This window comes from Neoarius graeffei, chromosome 18, assembly GCF_027579695.1.
Source record: "Neoarius graeffei isolate fNeoGra1 chromosome 18, fNeoGra1.pri, whole genome shotgun sequence".
Classification (NCBI taxonomy): Eukaryota; Metazoa; Chordata; class Actinopteri; order Siluriformes; family Ariidae; genus Neoarius; species Neoarius graeffei.
Window position 1 is genome coordinate 29546276 of NC_083586.1, and position 16955 is coordinate 29563230.

Consider the following 16955-nt stretch of genomic DNA (forward strand, 5'->3'; position numbering starts at 1 on the left):
AACAATGGAAAATAAAATACCGTTTTGGCAAAAATGTTGGCATCCATTAATTTCTTGTATTAAGTAAAAAAATAATGTAAAGTGCACACAGTCCTTCACTGTAAACATAACACACTTTCAGTAACAGAATTTAAGCCTATATAAACACTGTCTCGCACAGGCTGCTTCTCTTGAACGTATACACGGAAGTAAGGCGGAAGGTAGTTTGTCGACGTCACCAACGATTGGTCAAATTTGCGGGAAAGTTGCGGTGATTGGATATAATTGCAACACCGCTCTGAATTCGCGGGGATTGATTGAATTTGCGTTGAAGTTGCAAATCGCAACATCGCAAAACCCTGGAGGGTCTGGTAAACGACCATTTACTTTTCAGCTCAAATACAAGAAGCGGTATTGGCTGGTTTCACAAGCGGAATATTGTGCATGCGCACATCGCTCTTTCCGAAGAGAAACATCTGGCGATTCATCAAAACAATATGTCGAGTGAGATGCTTCGGAAATCATGTAAATAAACTGATAAATTTGATATGTAACCCGAATATCAGCGTATTTTGGCACTTGTCTGATCAGACAAGTAACTGAGACGATGAACTTGTCCGACATAAAGGATCACTTGTCCCGGACAAGCGTTAATGTCGAGCCCTGCAGAACACCATCACAAATTTTGGATATGTTAAAAACAGACATCTAATCTTTCTAAAAGGGCAATTCCATGTAAATGTCAACCTCACCATGCAAAAATAAAGCAACATGTAATACATCAAAACCACTCCCAGAGATATCACCTAGGCCTGTATTTTACAGATGTGAATAAGTTGAACCAATTTGTAACCAACCTAATATGTCACTGTCAGTCTTTCTTTCTTATAATGTAAAACCCAAGCTAAAATCAACTTTGATCATGTACAATTCTATATTATTGCCACAAGCCACAGAAATGTATGCTAAAATCCACAAAACAGCAAAACAATAGCCATCCTAAATATTATTTAAGAACTTTGATAGTTTTAGCTGATATTTAGAGAGTTTTTCAAAGGGTTATGGTGGTTAAATTGCTGATTTTCTAAACATATGCCATGTCTATTTCAGACGCGTCACATCCATAACGGAATTTCGTCACATCCATAACGCTGACTTTTCCTTCCGAAACTCTGCATGAAACACAAAATATTTTAAACAAAGATTTTTTTAATATTCACCTTGGACCCCTCTATCAAACGGATATCTCCATTTCGACATTAGGTTTACAATTTCACAGAGTTTGATAAAAATGTACAGTCACCCAAGAAAAGTGATACTTTTTGTCACGTCCATAACGCATCTTTTATTGGCATTTTCTGGCATGCCCTAGATGCACTATGGGAATTGTTCTTGTTCTAATCACTTCTCCAGTATGGTACAGCCTTAAAATATGCAACACCTGTTTAAATACTGGGAGACAATAAAACATGCACTGGGTCATTTGTTGCCATTTTGAGTTCAAGTGTCACGTCCATAACGCTGGAATTGCTCAAAAGTCAATTTTATGTTGGTGGATGCTGTCAATTTTTTGCTACAACATGCCGAAAACGTCACCAAATTAATTTTTTTCCATTTTTAAACTTTAATATCTTCCAAACCGCTCATCACAGAGGGGCAGTTTTAGAATACAAAGTACACAGTATATATGGGAAGGTGTGTGTGCAATATCAACCCTCTGCCTTTGAAAGTGCACTTTCCACAGTCCTTCAAATATGCTGCCACAGAGCGTAGTGTAGAATTTCCGAGCAAATTCAAGCCCCCAGAATTCTATGGTAAACCAAAAGCACACATGTAAAAGTCCATATTCTACAAGTACTGGTGCCAGATTTTGACCCTTAAAAATGTGAAGGACCTGGCTTAAGGCCAATTTATGCTGACAACGCAGTCCTCGCAGACGGTGTCGCAGATAGCGTCTGCGTAGGCCCCCCCACCTTCGCAGACGCTCTGCGCGCACCTCCCAAAAATTGTGACCACCGCAGAAGCCTCGCAGACAGTGTCGCAGACAAGAGGGCTCTGATTGGTCCACTCTACATCCGCTGTACACGCACTTCCGCTTCCCTACTTTCCCGGTTTGGTTTGTTTTCACGACCGGCATTTTTAAAAACACGAGCGAAGATGGAGCAGCGCGAAGAGCGGTTGATTGAGGAAGTACGTACATCTATACGACTCCAGTTCTAGTCATTATAAGTAACCGGAGGATAAACACTCCACTAACCACACCCACCAACTACTCCTAGCGATTTCGCGACTTCGCGCCCCCTTGCGTTGTGGCGGTGAATAACATCGCGCACGCCTATTACTCCCCGCTCAACGATAAATTACAACTGTCTGCGAAAAGCTATCTGCGAAAGCCTTGTCGCAAGAGCATGCAGAGGCCTTTAGGCCACACCAATTCGATTAGTTGGTTCTCGGAATCGCCACTCGAAGAAAATGCAAAATGAAAAAAAAAAAATATATCAAAATCGACTGCAGGTTGAGGTCACGTGACGTCGAAAACCAATCAAATCGCCCCTTTCACTTTAGATAAAGACTTGTGGAAGAAACATGGCTGTGGAGGGGAATCCTGCAAAGCCTGTGTGTGAGATTGTTAGGATATTCAGCGAACAGAAGCGTAAAATCTTTGACAGGCGTGTCGAAATTCAAGAGGGGGAAAACTTTGCACAGTTGTACGCGAGATGCCGTGAGCTTGTTACCCTGCGATGGTACTAGAACTTGGACAACAACTCTGTGGAGGTGGGTTTGATTTATATTTTTCATTGATTGATGCGAGGGGCAAACAAAAACTCATTCGAAGTATTTAGCCATCAGAAGTAGCCTACTCCTGGTCAAATCTTTTTTCTGTGCATTGCAGATGTTCAATTGACTGTAATTCAATCGTTTATTTAGCCTGTTTACTGGTTTGCCTGATAAAAGACGTGCAGCCAGAGCTAGCCCTTAACGCATATGGGTGGAAATAAGATAAGCTATTAAAAGAGCCATATGAAATGTGTAATAATGTATTGTCTTTTTGTTTCTCTATTATGAAAGCCCTCCATTTCCACCGCTAATTTTACCATCAGAGCATTTTTACTTTGCGCGCTCGCTTCATATTTTTCCTGAAAAAATCCAAGAACCAACTAATTAAATTGGTGTGGCCTTCAATACTTTTCTAGATACAGCAATCTCAAAAGCGGCGCCCCAAAAATCTCTGCTCAAAACGGGTCCGAGGTTAGTTGCAAAATTATTTTTTTTTATGACAAAACTATAAGGAGTTGGGAGCTAAAATTTGGAACTTTTCCTATTGGGAAGTGTGTGAACCTCCTGGAATTTTTTCAGCCAAATCTGAGATGCTCCCAATCAACCATTTGGAGATTTGACATGGAATGACCCTATTCTCAGAGGGTTGGCAAGTACAGTTAGGTCCATATATATTTGGACACTGACACAAATTTTGTTTTTTTTAACCTGTTTACTGAAACATATTCAGGTTATAGTTATATAATGGACATAAAGTCCAGACTTTCAGCTTTCATTTGAGGGTATCCACATTAAAATTGGATGAAGGGTTTAGGAGTTTCAGCTCCTTACCATGTGCCACCCTGTTTTTAAAGGGACCAAAAGTAATTGGACAATTGACTCAAAGGCTATTTCATGGGCAGGTGTGGGCAATTCCTTCGTTATGTCATTCTCAATTAAGCAGATAAAAGGCCTGGAGTTGATTTGAGGTGTGGTGCTTGCATTTGGAAGATTTTGCTGTGAAGAAAACATGCGGTCAAAGGAGCTCTCCATGCAGGTGAAACAAGCCATCCTTAAGCTGCGAAAACAGAAAAAACCCATCCGAGAAATTGCTACAATATTAGGAGTGGCAAAATCTACAGTTTGGTACATCCTGAGAAAGAAAGAAAGCACTGGTGAACTCATCAATGCAAAAAGACCTGGACGCCCACAGAAGACAACAGTGGTGGATGATTGCAGAATAATTTCCATGGTGAAGAGAAACCCCTTCACAACAGCCAACCAAGTGAACAACACTCTCCAGGAGGTAGGCGTATCAATATCCAAATCTACCATAAAGAGAAGACTGCATGAAAGTAAATACAGAGGGTTCACTGCACGGTGCAAGCCACTCATAAGCCTCAAGAATAAAAAGGCTAGATTGGACTTTGCTAAAAAACATCTAAAAAAGCCAGCACAGTTCTGGAAGAACATTCTTTGGACAGACGAAACCAAGATCAACCTCTACCAGAATGATGGAAAGAAAAAAGTATGGCGAAGGCGTGGTACAGCTCATGATCCAAAGCATACCACATCATCTGTAAAACACGGCGGAGGCAGTGTGATGGCTTGGGCGTGCATGGCTGCCAGTGGCACTGGGTCACTAGTGTTTATTGATGATGTGACACAGGACAGAAGCAGCCGGATGAATTCTGAGGTATTCAGAGACATACTGTGTGCTCAAATCCAGCCAAACTGATTGGTCGGCGTTTCATAACACAGATGGACAATGACCCAAAACATAAAGCCAAAGCAACCCAGGAGTTTATTAAAGCAAAGAAGTGGAATATTCTTGAATGGCCAAGTCAGTCACCTGATCTCAACCCAATTGAGCATGCATTTCACTTGTTAAAGACTAAACTTCAGACAGAAAGGCCCACAAACAAACAGCAACTGAAAACCGCTGCAGTAAAGGCCTGGCACAGCATTAAAAAGGAGGAAACACAGTGTCTGGTGATGTCCATGAGTTCAAGACTTCAGGCAGTCATTGCCAACAAAGGGTTTTCAACCAAGTATTTGAAATGAACATTTTATTTACAATTATTTAATTTGTCCAATTACTTTTGAGCCCCTGAAATGAAGGGACTGTGTTTAAAAAATGCTTTAGTTCCTCACATTTTTATGCAATCATTTTGTTCAACCCACTGAATTAAAGCTGAAAGTCTGAACTTCAACTGCATCTGAATTGTTTTGTTCAAAATCCATTGTGGTAATGTACAGAACCAAAATTAGAAAAATGTTGCCTCTGTCCAAATATTTATGGACCTAACTGTATGCATGTGTCTGGTCAGTTCGCCAGATCAAATGGTCTAGGAGTGTAGCCTGAGTAATAATTTAGTTCTCACCCATAATCGACCTTCATGTGCTGCCCGTTGAAGAAGAAGACAATCGAAGGAATATAACTGATGTCGAAGTATCGGGTATAAACTGGCACCTTATCCACATCCACAAGATAGATAGACGTCATCTTACTCAGGTCGTGGGAGGTTTTTGACAGCTGCCATGAGAAAGAGAAACACTATTAGGACACTCTGCTGTTTATCAGGCTGTAACAGGGGGAATAGAACAGTTCAGTAATTGGTAGAGGTGTGGCGATTGATCGATCCCCGATCTATCGATTCATTTCAGTACGTGATTCAAAAATCGATTAAGATTTAATGAATCACGATGCACTGACAATACCTGATTTCATCCCGATAACCCTAGATGCATAATACATTTCGACAAACTACATAATTTCGATATTAAAAATTTGATTCGGTATCCGGAGCTGTCTGTGGCCGCAGCCATGTTTGTGGTTGCTATAGCAATCTCGCAAGCTCACGCCTTGCTTTGTGAACAACAGAACACAGGTCATTTCATCCAATAGTTAAGACATTTCGTCCACAGCCTTTTTCATACACACCATCAATCAGTTTATTTCAGGTATTTGTTTGTTCGAAAAAAGGAGCAATTCTCAATGGAATTTCACCGAAGCAAAACACATTTTTGTAAAGGAAACGAGTGCTTCAACACTAAAAGAGTGTAACTACGTCGGCCCGTGCCACTTGCTGACCCTGGGATGAGTTCACTCCCTCGTCACTGCAGGCTACTCGCTTGCATGTCTATGTTTCCGGCTGGATCACATTCATGGTTTTGCCCAAAGCATTTTAGCGTATCGGGCCTGATACGCTTCCTCTGCCTGCCGATACGCTTAGTCGCTTTAGTTAAAATCCGATACGCTTAGATTTATACCGATACGTTAAATTTCCTACCCGCAAGTACCTAGATACACAGGAGAGCAAATAACAGATCCATTTACATATTGATCGATATTTGTGTTAAACAAGCGTTCTTTTTTCCAATGTTTGTGTTGATTCTGTCAAAGTAATATGTCCGTGTGCTATGATGTAAACAAACCAATCTGTTGGCTGTGTCAAGATCACGTGTTCAAACTGCCCAATAAAAATATCGAAAGAAAACGTCAGACGTCCCGGAATTTTCCGGTTCATTATAAGCGATGTCATTGGCTGCCGATGTTGTCCCCCACCAGACGGACAAAGCCGACTGATTTTAATCACAAAAGTTTGACCGAGTCTATTAGCATTATGGCTTCGATCAAAGATTGGTTGACTAAACGCCAACAAACCCACGTGAGTGATGGCGCACAAAACCAGACAACTGTCACGACAACGAAAACGTCGTCAATTTTGATCACAGCGACTGGCTCAAAAAGCACTCGCTGGACAATTTGATCCCCACCAGCATGGATGACAGCGAGATGGACTATGAGAGGGTTGGCCAACATTGGGCCGAGCAAAAGCCAAGGAGAATTAATCTGCTTTAAAGGAGTAGAAAACTTCATTCATTAGTTTGGGTTTGCAGAAAGATTATGTACTTATAAACACTCACGAAGTGAAGTTGTCCAAATGTGTCAAATGCAGCATCATTTCAAATAATAATCATAAGCAGTTTTGGCAGTGTGATGTCACTGGGATCCATTTAACAAAAGAAGGCTCGGATTATTCTTTTGTTATTAAAAGGCTCGCAGTGACATCACACTGCCAAATACGCTTATCGTTATTATTCGAAATTATGCTCCATTTGACACTTATAAACACATTCATGAAGAGAATTTGTTAATAAGTACATAATCTTTCTGCAAACTTAATTCATTCATTTAAGCTTCTTTTCCTTTAAATATGTTTTAATCTTAATCGAGTCCATTTAATAAAGTGCCAAAATTTAAACTTTTATAATATGCAGTTGCCTTACTTTTCTTTTCAGTGTGTCTTAGTTCTACATGTATTACGGTAATTGCATCCGAAACATTCTAAATCACTACAGTTATAGTAATACAGCAACTTATTTTAAGGTGGCAGGTCTTAGGTTCGGATCCCTTTGTGATCAACAGGAGGTCATGATGATCGGTTCTCTTCACTGGATTGCATAAGACGGAGCAAAACCACTGGTCATATTTTCATGCACATTTTTGTTACAACACTACTCGATCAGAGATAATTAAGGGATCCCCGTAGATTTTCAGTCTGTCATAGACCTCAGTAATCTAGAACAAAACAGTTTAACTTGCACGTTGAACTTTAAGGTGAAATTTCAAATGTGTATACATTAATACTATTTAGGTCAGAAATCACTGAAACACTGGTAAAATCTATCCTGTAATCATGTATCTAAAACCTCAGAGACCCTGAAAACGCACCTGAGAGCATCTATTTTCAAACCATTTTCCGGGGGAGCATGCCCCCCCACCCCCCTAGTTTCACTTCACGCCGTTGGCGCTCAATTGTCTGTGTGTTATCATGCCAGAATTTAGGGCTTTAATTTTTTTTCTGGGGAAAACACTGATATTAAATCTTTAGGTGCCGAGCAGCGCTCTCATGAAGACTTCATTCATGAATACCAACCCGAGACTGTGCCCTTTTGAAGGGGAAGGCTTAAGGCCTCTGCATGCTCTTGCAACAAGGCTTTCGCAGACAGCTTTTCGCAGACAGTTGTAATTTATCGCTGAGCGGGGAGTAATAGGCGTGCGCGATGTTATTCACCGGCACAACGCAAGGGGGCGCAAAGTCGCTAGGAGTAGTTGGTGGGTGTGGTTAGTGGAGTGTTTATCCTCCGGTTACTTATAATGACTAGAACTGGAGTCGTATAGATGTACGTACTTCCTCACTTCCTCGATCAACCGCTCTTCGTGCTGCTCCATCTTCGCTCGTGTTTTTAAAAATGACAGTCGTGAAAACAAACCAAACCGGGAAAGTAGGGAAGCGGAAGTGCGTGTACAGCGGATGTAGAGTGGACCAATCAGAGCCCTCTTGTCTGCAACGCTGTCTGCGAGGCTTCTGCGGTGGTCACAATTTTTGGGAGGTGCGCGCAGAGCGTCTGCGAAGGGGGGGGGCTACGCAGACGCCATCTGCGACACCGTCTGCGAGGACTGGGTTGTCAGCATAAATTGGCCTTTAGAGGGAGGTGCCTGTAAAATTTGACCTCACTGTGAGCCAAAATATTAAAATTTTTAAAGCCACCTGGATCATGCTAAATTTCACGGTGTTTGCTTTACAAAAATGTTTTCCGCTTCTGTCAAATTCCATTGAGAATCATTTTTCTACTGAGAATTCGTCTTTTTCTCACAAATGAATACCTGAAACATAAAATAATTGATAGTGCGTATGAAAAAGGCTTTGGATGAAATGGACATTGGATGAAGTGTCCTGATCCCGAACAACATGGCGGACGACTTCGAATTCCTGAAGCCACCGGCTTTTAAAAGCCCAGTTTGGCAGCGTTTCTTACAGTGTCTTATATACTCTCTAGACGATGAATGTTGTGTCTCAAGAGGTGGGATTCACTTTAACACAAGTGACTGCATTTTTGTGTTTTAAAAGACTGAGACAAAAGTCATGAAGTTTTCATCGCTTTTTTTTCTTAGTGTTTTGCAGTTTGAAAATTAAAACGTGTCAGAAATGACTGAACTGTGATACATTCAAAGTCAATAGAGTGACTGGAGTCTGAATTGCTGGGTTTCACGTGACGCCACATCCGCCTCGTTAGTTATTCAGAACTTTAGCTGGCGGTCTACCAAAGCTCAGTTGGCAAAGCGTTTGTACGGAGAAGGTGCATTACTCACTCGCATGAAAAATGCCTTACGCTTGCGTTGTTCGAATCGATCAAACCGTCAAACTGATAAAAGTTTCTTCAGGGTTCCCAGTGAGCTAATAAAAAAAAAAAAAAAGGGTGAACGAACACAGGATTTCACAAAAAGACGTTGAGAAAGGTGGCTTTTGAACCTCTCGCTGAAATCGAAGGGAGCCGAGTCGAAGAATGCTCGAGTTTAGTGAAAGTTTGTACTTCCCTCTGAGCTCTGTCCTTAGTGTTTTCCAAATACTTTTCTTACTATGAGTCGTTATTTTACGGTACTTTTTTTTTTAGTCACAAAGCGCTAAAGTCCCCAGCTGTTTCTTTGTTTACTCCTCACAAAGTCCATATGCACGAAGGTCGTGACAAAATTCTTATCCAGCCATCCAGTTACAATGCGCCGTGATCACTTCTCCGTCTTGTTTAACTAGGATCCAGGTCTTTAAAGGGGTTTCTGATGATCTTTATGAATGACTTAGCTGAGAGATAAGAGCCAACACAATGAGAATCAAGCGAACTGTTGTTTGTTTACACTTCAACCTACAGCGCTTTGTTGTAAAGACGTGAACGAAAAGTTTATTTATTTTTTTTAAATCCTTACATGGGCAAAAACAATACAGGATTCATTCGGCAGTGACTTGATCCCGAGGTCCTTTACCCAACCTCACAGAAAAAAGTTGTAAGCCTCCATACTCTTCCACGCTTTCATCTGTTTTGCGGTGTAGAAGGACGTCTGCAACACCAGATAGTTCGAGATGTCGGGGAACTCGACTGAAGGACAGTTTTTGAGATCGTATGACAAATCCTTCTTTCCAAGACTGTACGGGTCGATTCCACGTGAGAAGTCACGTGACAAACCCAGCAATAAAGACGACAAAGGCAGCACTGTTTGTTTGTTTGTTTTTATTGCTCTATGTTTTGAGGCTGACAGTTAACACTGTGCCCATGTTTGCATTAGACCGTATCAGCGGATCATCAGATTAACGTTTTTAAAACGATTAGTGCGCACACAGCAACACCAATACACGGATACGCTCGGCTCCGCAGGCATCCTGCGCTCCAAATCACTCCGCCCTGAACAGCGAGTGCCCTCTGGAGGGTGCGCACTCCGGCCCTGCGCAGCTCACAGAGCACGCGAGTGAAGCGCACAAGCAGTGATTCGGGACTGAGCCGCTGTGTGTGTGATCCCAGCGCATATCACTTACCACTTGCAAGTGGAAGGATGGCAAGCCTAAAGACAATCATAACTACACAATGGGCAGTATTTGCATCAGTATTTGCAGTATTTTCATACTTTTATACTCTTTAATGAAAGGTGATGCAAGGCGGAAGTCCGCGCTGTTTTTCAGCAGTCACGTCACATGACCAACGCCAGCGAATCAGGAAGGTGGATGTCACAGTGACGTTGTCCAATGAGACGCCAGCTAGAGCTCAGCACAGCGTATCCGCATATTCTCAATGTTTACACAGCACCGGAGCTGACACGATCTGGATTGAATACGTGGACGCTGGCGGATTCCCGTTTCCCGGCGGTTTAATGTAAACGGACAGTGCATCCGCGAAGAAAACGAGACAGATACGGTCTAATGTAAACGTAGCCTATATCTCATTTGCACTATTCCACACTACCTCATCTTAACAGCTGCTAGTTTGTTTATACTGCTTATTTCATGTTTACCTGCTATACCCCAAGTGCCCTTGACTGTTTGGTTATTTGAACCATTTTGTGTGTGTATGTGTGTTTAGTCTACATCTAGTTCATATCTAGTGTTTATACTGTTTATATTGTCTGAGTGTTTAGTCTATGTCTTGTTCTTATCTAGAGAGTTTACACTGTTTTTGTTGTTTGTTTTTTTTTCAATTATTCTATTTTTATTTATTGCATTGCCTGTTTGCACTGTGGGTCAGAGAGGACTGAAATTTCATCTGTGCTGTATGTTGAGCATGTATAGCATATTTGACAATAAAGTTGACTTGACTTAACAGAATATTGACAATGACTTGCATTAGTTATCCAGTTTAGGACAAAAAAAAAAAAGTGAATCGTGATTCAAATCGAATCGAAAGGTCAAAATCAGTGGCAGCTGGTAGTCTTTCAAACAGGGGAGGCTGGTCGGTTACGATATTTCCAGATTTTAAAAGAAAAAACATCCATTTTGCCCATACTCTTGCCTCTGATCTGGCTGATTGTTGGCAGCGTCACAAACTGTGAAATAACAGGTTCTTTTGGCCCATTAGCCTACTGTCCAATATACATGATGGTGGTGTTGGGGGGGTATATTTTAACATTTTATATTTTAAAATTGTGGCATGTTGTTTAAAAATTGATCATTATTGAAAGCAGCTCTTTGTCAGGAACCTCAGCAGTAGAGCTGGGTGCCACACATTTCATTCAATGACACTTTCCCTATATTTTACTTATTTTGACTGAGAAATGTTTTATTGACAATTTTGATAACCCTTCACTTTTAATCCAGGTCTGTAGTGTGAAATGTTCTCGGCTGTGTTTTTGTTTAAAAATGTTTTCCAAATTGTAGCTGTGTTTAATTCATATCCAGAGAAATATATATTCCAATATAATATACTCAGCATAAACATTTTAAATAGATTCTATATTTTTGGTCCATCCATGACATATTACTAAAGTAGCCTATTTACGGTTGTTGATGTGGGTCACTTGCTGTTAGCCAATTCACTTTCTCGTACCAGGAGAGCTGAAAGGAACGAGTATTATTCCCTACCTTTTTCACCAAGTCAATTTGAGGCGTTGGTCTACCCTGCTCCTTAATTTTAATTTTTTCCTCGAAAGGAAGACTGGCAAATGGCTTCGCCAAAATTAAATCAGCAATGCTTGGCATCCGTGCGCAGCTTTCTTGCTAGCTGACTAGCCTCCTCAAGTTCAGTCACTCAAATAAACGAAATTTCTGGAACTAAGATAGCAAACTTGACAACACTATATTTACACTTTATTTACAATGAAAATATATACAAACTAAAAAAGCTGGTAGAAACCGTATGTAATGAATGAAATCGAAATGTAAGCTGATCTCTTACAATACACCACAGCACTTGCGAATCCGCATGGGACTGAACTGAAATTCACCGCTGCCTGTCTATATTTGAAACGAGCTGTCAATCAAAGAAAATATCTGGCCGCTTTCACCAATCACCAGTCTCCTCGCGGAAACTGCCATGTCCCTCCCACTGTGAGGCTGGGAGTCCGTGGGCGGGCGTTTTCGCAGTATTTGTCCAATAATCGTCTTGCATTTTGATATTGAAAGCGCATAGCTCCCAAATGCCGTTGAAGTCCACTGAGGCTGGGCTGCATCGCGCTGTCACGAGGGGGAAAAACTCACGCACACATTAAAGTTATAACGGAATGATTTCGCACTGTAGTTGGGTTGAGCACATATATTTCTATGATTCTGGATCTGAAATAGCAATGTTATAAGGTCGGCTATAACATAAGCCTAGCGCAATTCATCCTACACGATGTTCGTCATTTTTAGAGGAGGCTGAGCCTCCCTCGTTGTCTTAGAGGGATCGCCCGTGGTCAAAATCGTGATTCGAATCGAATCGTCACACTCATTGGGACAGCTGCACTTTAGAGCCAGAACTCCGCCATATTTGTTGCCGAGATCTCGCGAGAGTATCGTTCTTCTATAATGAGAGCGCGTGAGAAAACCACAAAAGCGCATTAAATGGTTTCAAATCACCAAAATAACTAGAAGCGTTTCTTCATGTAAATATTTTATTATATTAATGCATAACCCTCACCCAGGCACGCATGCGCAAAGTAGCTTCCGGTGTTACTGTCGCTAAAGTGCAAACTACCCACGAGCTTTTCAATATAACAAGCTAACTATTATTAGCACGACTTACAATCTCGTCCAACTGCATACACACAGAGTCTTCATCCCGTCCGAAGCGCAAAACCAGCACTTTCTCTGCAACTGTTTTAATAACTTCATCTATATCCTTTTTACACGACAATTTAGGCAAAAACAAACTCATAATTCCACAAGGGTCTCAACAACAGTTTCTCGTCGCCACGTCTTCCTCTTAGTGCTCTGATTGGGTAATAGTCTAATCGAAATAGAACGACCGGCCAATCATCGCACAGAAGGCAGGACAATCAGCCAATCATCGCGCAGAAGGCGGGATTTTTCTGGGTGAAGGAAATGCACAATAACACCAACGCCACATCTCGGTCCTGTCCCAAATGGCGCCTTAAAGCACTGCTTTCTTCCTCCGAGTCTGCACTTTAGTGACGTCAACAAAGCGGAACCGGATACTCCATCTTCGAGTGCTCGAAAGTGCAGCGTTTGGAACACAGCGCAAAGTAGGCGGAGCGGAAATCTTCATTCACTGTTAAATGATGTCCGTGTAGAAACATGGTGTTTAAATAAACTTTAAATTAAATAAAAAAAAACCCAGCGACATTTTGGTACAAATATTAGTTGCCGCCCCTTTGACGTATCAAACATTGTGTAATTTTACCATTTATGATTTGTGGTGCGTTGGAAATTATTACAGTATATTGAATGTATTTTTTGTTTCACTACGACTCAAATAGTTGATGCACTGAAAAATCAGCGTGACCTAACACGGAGGAGTGAGTATCGACAAGAACTTGCTTAGAGACTTCCGTAGCTGGTGTTAGAGCATGTCTTGGCACATTTGTGTCACTGAGTTAGCAGGTTAATCAGACAACTTTCACCTGGTCTTAAATTTCCAGTCCATGATGTTTGTCAGGGTTCATATTGTGGCTGCACTGAGGAGGTTTCTCCCTCCAGCTTCCACACTTGTAAAACATCATGGTACCAGTCCGTCCATCACCTCCACATCTTGCTCAGTTCTGACCGCAAGCCGATTCCTGAGCACTGGCTGGACTTTGAAAAAAGATGCTCCTCAGCATAAACCTGAGCTTGACTTGGATGTATGGAAATCGGTGATGAGATCCCAGGCACCGCAAGATGACAAACCCAAGGACAGAGAAGAAGAAACCACAGCTGAAGAAGAAGACGTAGGCTCTCCAGTAGAGGCGAGCCGCACGTTAGTGGACATGTGGCATCAGGCTGGAAAACAAGTCCCTGAAAACATTACAGATGAGCAACTGGAGACGCTTGCAGAGCTCACCACGAAGTCCTCCAAGAGGAAGTACCTCAAGTACCTGGCTATAAAAGAGGGCCATAAGAAGGCCAAGAAAGAGAAAAAGGAAAAAAAGAGGGCTGAGAGGTTGGCGGAAATGAAGAAGGAGGAGGAGGCAGGACAGGCTGCTGGGCAGGAAGATGCAGAAGAGGAGGCTGAAGGAGAACCCAAATTCAAAAATACGTACCTGATGCAATTCTGGACTCGTTCTATAGACAGAGTGTTCGGCTGGAGAGTGGCGCAGGCCATGCAGTATGGACAGCCGCTGGTCTACGACATGAGCTACGACCAGCACATGACGATGCGTGAGATGGAGAACACGATCTCCCAGCTCATGGAGACCGAAGGCTGGAACCGGCGCTCGATAGATCCTTTCCATTTGCACTTCTGCAACCTACAGCCAGATGGGTTGTACCAGCGGGAGCTCCTCAAACGCTACGGCCAGGAGGCATGGGATCGTCTTCTCGTTACTGCTACTAGCCAGCGTCACGTAGACATGTTTCCGCAGGAGGACCTCGTTTATCTGACCGCTGATTCTCCCAACGTGCTACACACATTCGACCACACCAAAGTGTACGTCGTCGGAGCCATGGTGGACCGATCCATCCAGTCGGGCGTTTCTCTGGCCAGCGCCAAGCGCCTCAAGCTTTCCACGGCACGTCTGCCTCTGGATGAGTACCTGCACTGGGAAATCGGGGCCAAGAACCTAACGCTGGATCAGATGATCCGCATCCTGATGACGATCAAGGAGACGGGCAGCTGGGAGAAAGCTCTGGAGTTTGTGCCCAAGAGAAAGCACAATGGCTTCCATCAGCAAAGAAGTAAAGACACTGTTCAGAGAACACAGAAAGTCAGCAAGCCAGTGGGCGCTTTCAGAGGGAACGCAGACGGAGAACGAAGCCAAATATTTGTGAGTAAACAGAGACAGAAAAACCTCAATAAACCAGCGTTGGGATCAGAGAACATATCTGGACAGAGCAGACTGCGGATTGCACTGAAAAGCAAACTCGAGGAGCGGAAGAAAGGAGAGAGGAAAAGAAACTGGTGGGAGGAAGAGTAGCCTTTGAACACTTGTGATTTTTTTTTTCCCCTCCCACAAAGGAACTGCCTTTGTTTACTGAATTTGATGATTGACAAATAAACGGTTTAAAAATAGATGGCCTTTTGATTTCATGGGAAGTTATTTCATTTGAGGGGATTCCCGAGCAAATAACATGCATGAAATCGCTCGCTTCGTGCAGACAAGAAGTCCGTGTGCGCATGCGCAGGTTTACCTTTGAGCGTGCACTGACAGTTCCATCATTCTGTCGCTAAACAAACAGAGAACTGATCACACCGAGCTGCTCGCTGACCGCCGATATTTATTAGTCTGGTCCTGCGTTTCCTTTCCTTCGCAACATAACGTCTTTTCTTCTCGCTTTCCGTTACTGTAGTCAGTCTTTCATGTTCCATTCATACACTCGTCCTCTATTTTTCTCTCCTGTTTCAAATTTGTATCCCACAATGCCTTGCACGAACAGGGAAAGCTCACCACGTGATGCATGACATAGTATCTTGTATTGGGTCATGGTGAAGCAGGAAAAAATAGCGGAGAATTTAGGGCCACGTGGCTCTAAATTCATTAATTGTTCTATTTAAAAAAATGAATAAACCTGGAAGTCTGTGATTGGAATTCAGTAGCTTTCAGTCCACTAAACAAAAATAATTGGGTGTCTGTGAAAATTCTTTTTAATGACTTACACTTGAAAAACCTGAAAGGCGGTACAGCTTTAATTATTGTTGGTACTGGTTCAGAGCATGACGTCAAAATCAACCAAATGCTATTCAGGTTACATGGAACTTTAGCTTGAAAGTTTGTGAACCTTTTAGAATTGTCTATATTTCTGCATAAATATGACCTAAAACATCATCAGATTTTCACACAAGTCCTAAAAGTAGATAAAGAGAACCCAGTTAAACAAATGAGATAAAAATATTATACTCGGTCATTTATTTATTGAGGAAAATGATCCAATATTACATATCTGTGAGTGGCAAAAGTATATGAACCTCTAGGATTAGCAGTTAATGTGAAGGTGAAATTAGAGTCAGGTGTTTTCAATCAATGGGATGACAATCAGGTGTGAGTGGGCACCCTGTTTTATTTAAAGAACAGGGATCTATCAAAGTCTGATCTTCACAACACATGTTTGTGGAAGTGTATCATGGCACGAACAAAGGAGATTTCTGAGGAGCTCAGAAAAAGCGTTGTTGATGCTCATCAGGCTGGAAAAGGTTACAAAAGCATCTCTAAAGAGTTTGGACTCCACCAATCCACAGTCAGACAGATTGTATACAAATGGAGGAAATTCAAGACCATTGTTACCCTCCCCAGGAGTGGTCGACCAACAAAGATCACTCCAAGAGCAAGGCGTGTAATAGTCGCGAGGTCACAAAGGACCCCAGGGTAACTTCTAAGCAACTGAAGGCCTCTCTCACATTGGCTAATGTTCATGAGTCCACCATCAGGAAAACACTGAACAACAATGGTGTGCATGGCAGGATTGCAAGGAGAAAGCCACTGCTCTCCAAAAAGAACATTGCTGCTCGTCTGCAGTTTGCTAAAGATCACGTGGACAAGCCAGAAGGCTATTGGAAAAATGTTTTGTGGACGGATGAGACCAAAATAGAACTTTTTGGTTTAAATGAGAAGCGTTATGTTTGGAGAAAGGAAAACACTGCATTCCAGCATAAGAACCTTATCCCATCTGTGAAACATGGTGGTGGTAGTATCATGGTTTGGGCCTGTTTTGCTGCATCTGGGCCAGGACGGCTTGCCACTATTGATGGAACAATGAATTCTGAATTATACCAGCGAATTCTAAAGGAAAATGTCAGGACATCTGTCCATGAACTGAATC

General features: G+C 42.1%; 2 protein-coding genes across 2 annotated transcripts in view; one reads left to right on the forward strand and one right to left on the reverse strand.

The window, feature by feature from the left end:
• txnl4b (thioredoxin-like 4B) overlaps positions 1-12970 on the reverse strand; it is a 28143-nt gene extending 15173 nt beyond the window's left edge. The window contains exons 1-2 of the mRNA XM_060899475.1: positions 12787-12970; positions 5121-5272 (exon numbers count right to left, since the gene is read on the reverse strand). Of these exons, the coding sequence (XP_060755458.1) occupies positions 5121-5272; positions 12787-12918 (284 nt within the window). The 5' untranslated portion in view covers positions 12919-12970. The remainder of the gene's footprint in view (positions 1-5120; positions 5273-12786) is intronic.
• Positions 12971-13493: 523 nt separating this feature from the next.
• On the forward strand, positions 13494-15210 carry trmt10c (tRNA methyltransferase 10C, mitochondrial RNase P subunit). Its single transcript, XM_060899476.1, has one exon. It carries the CDS (start codon positions 13646-13648, stop codon positions 15113-15115), a length of 1470 nt encoding a protein of 489 aa, XP_060755459.1. The 5' UTR covers positions 13494-13645; the 3' UTR covers positions 15116-15210.
• Positions 15211-16955: the final 1745 nt, after the last annotated feature.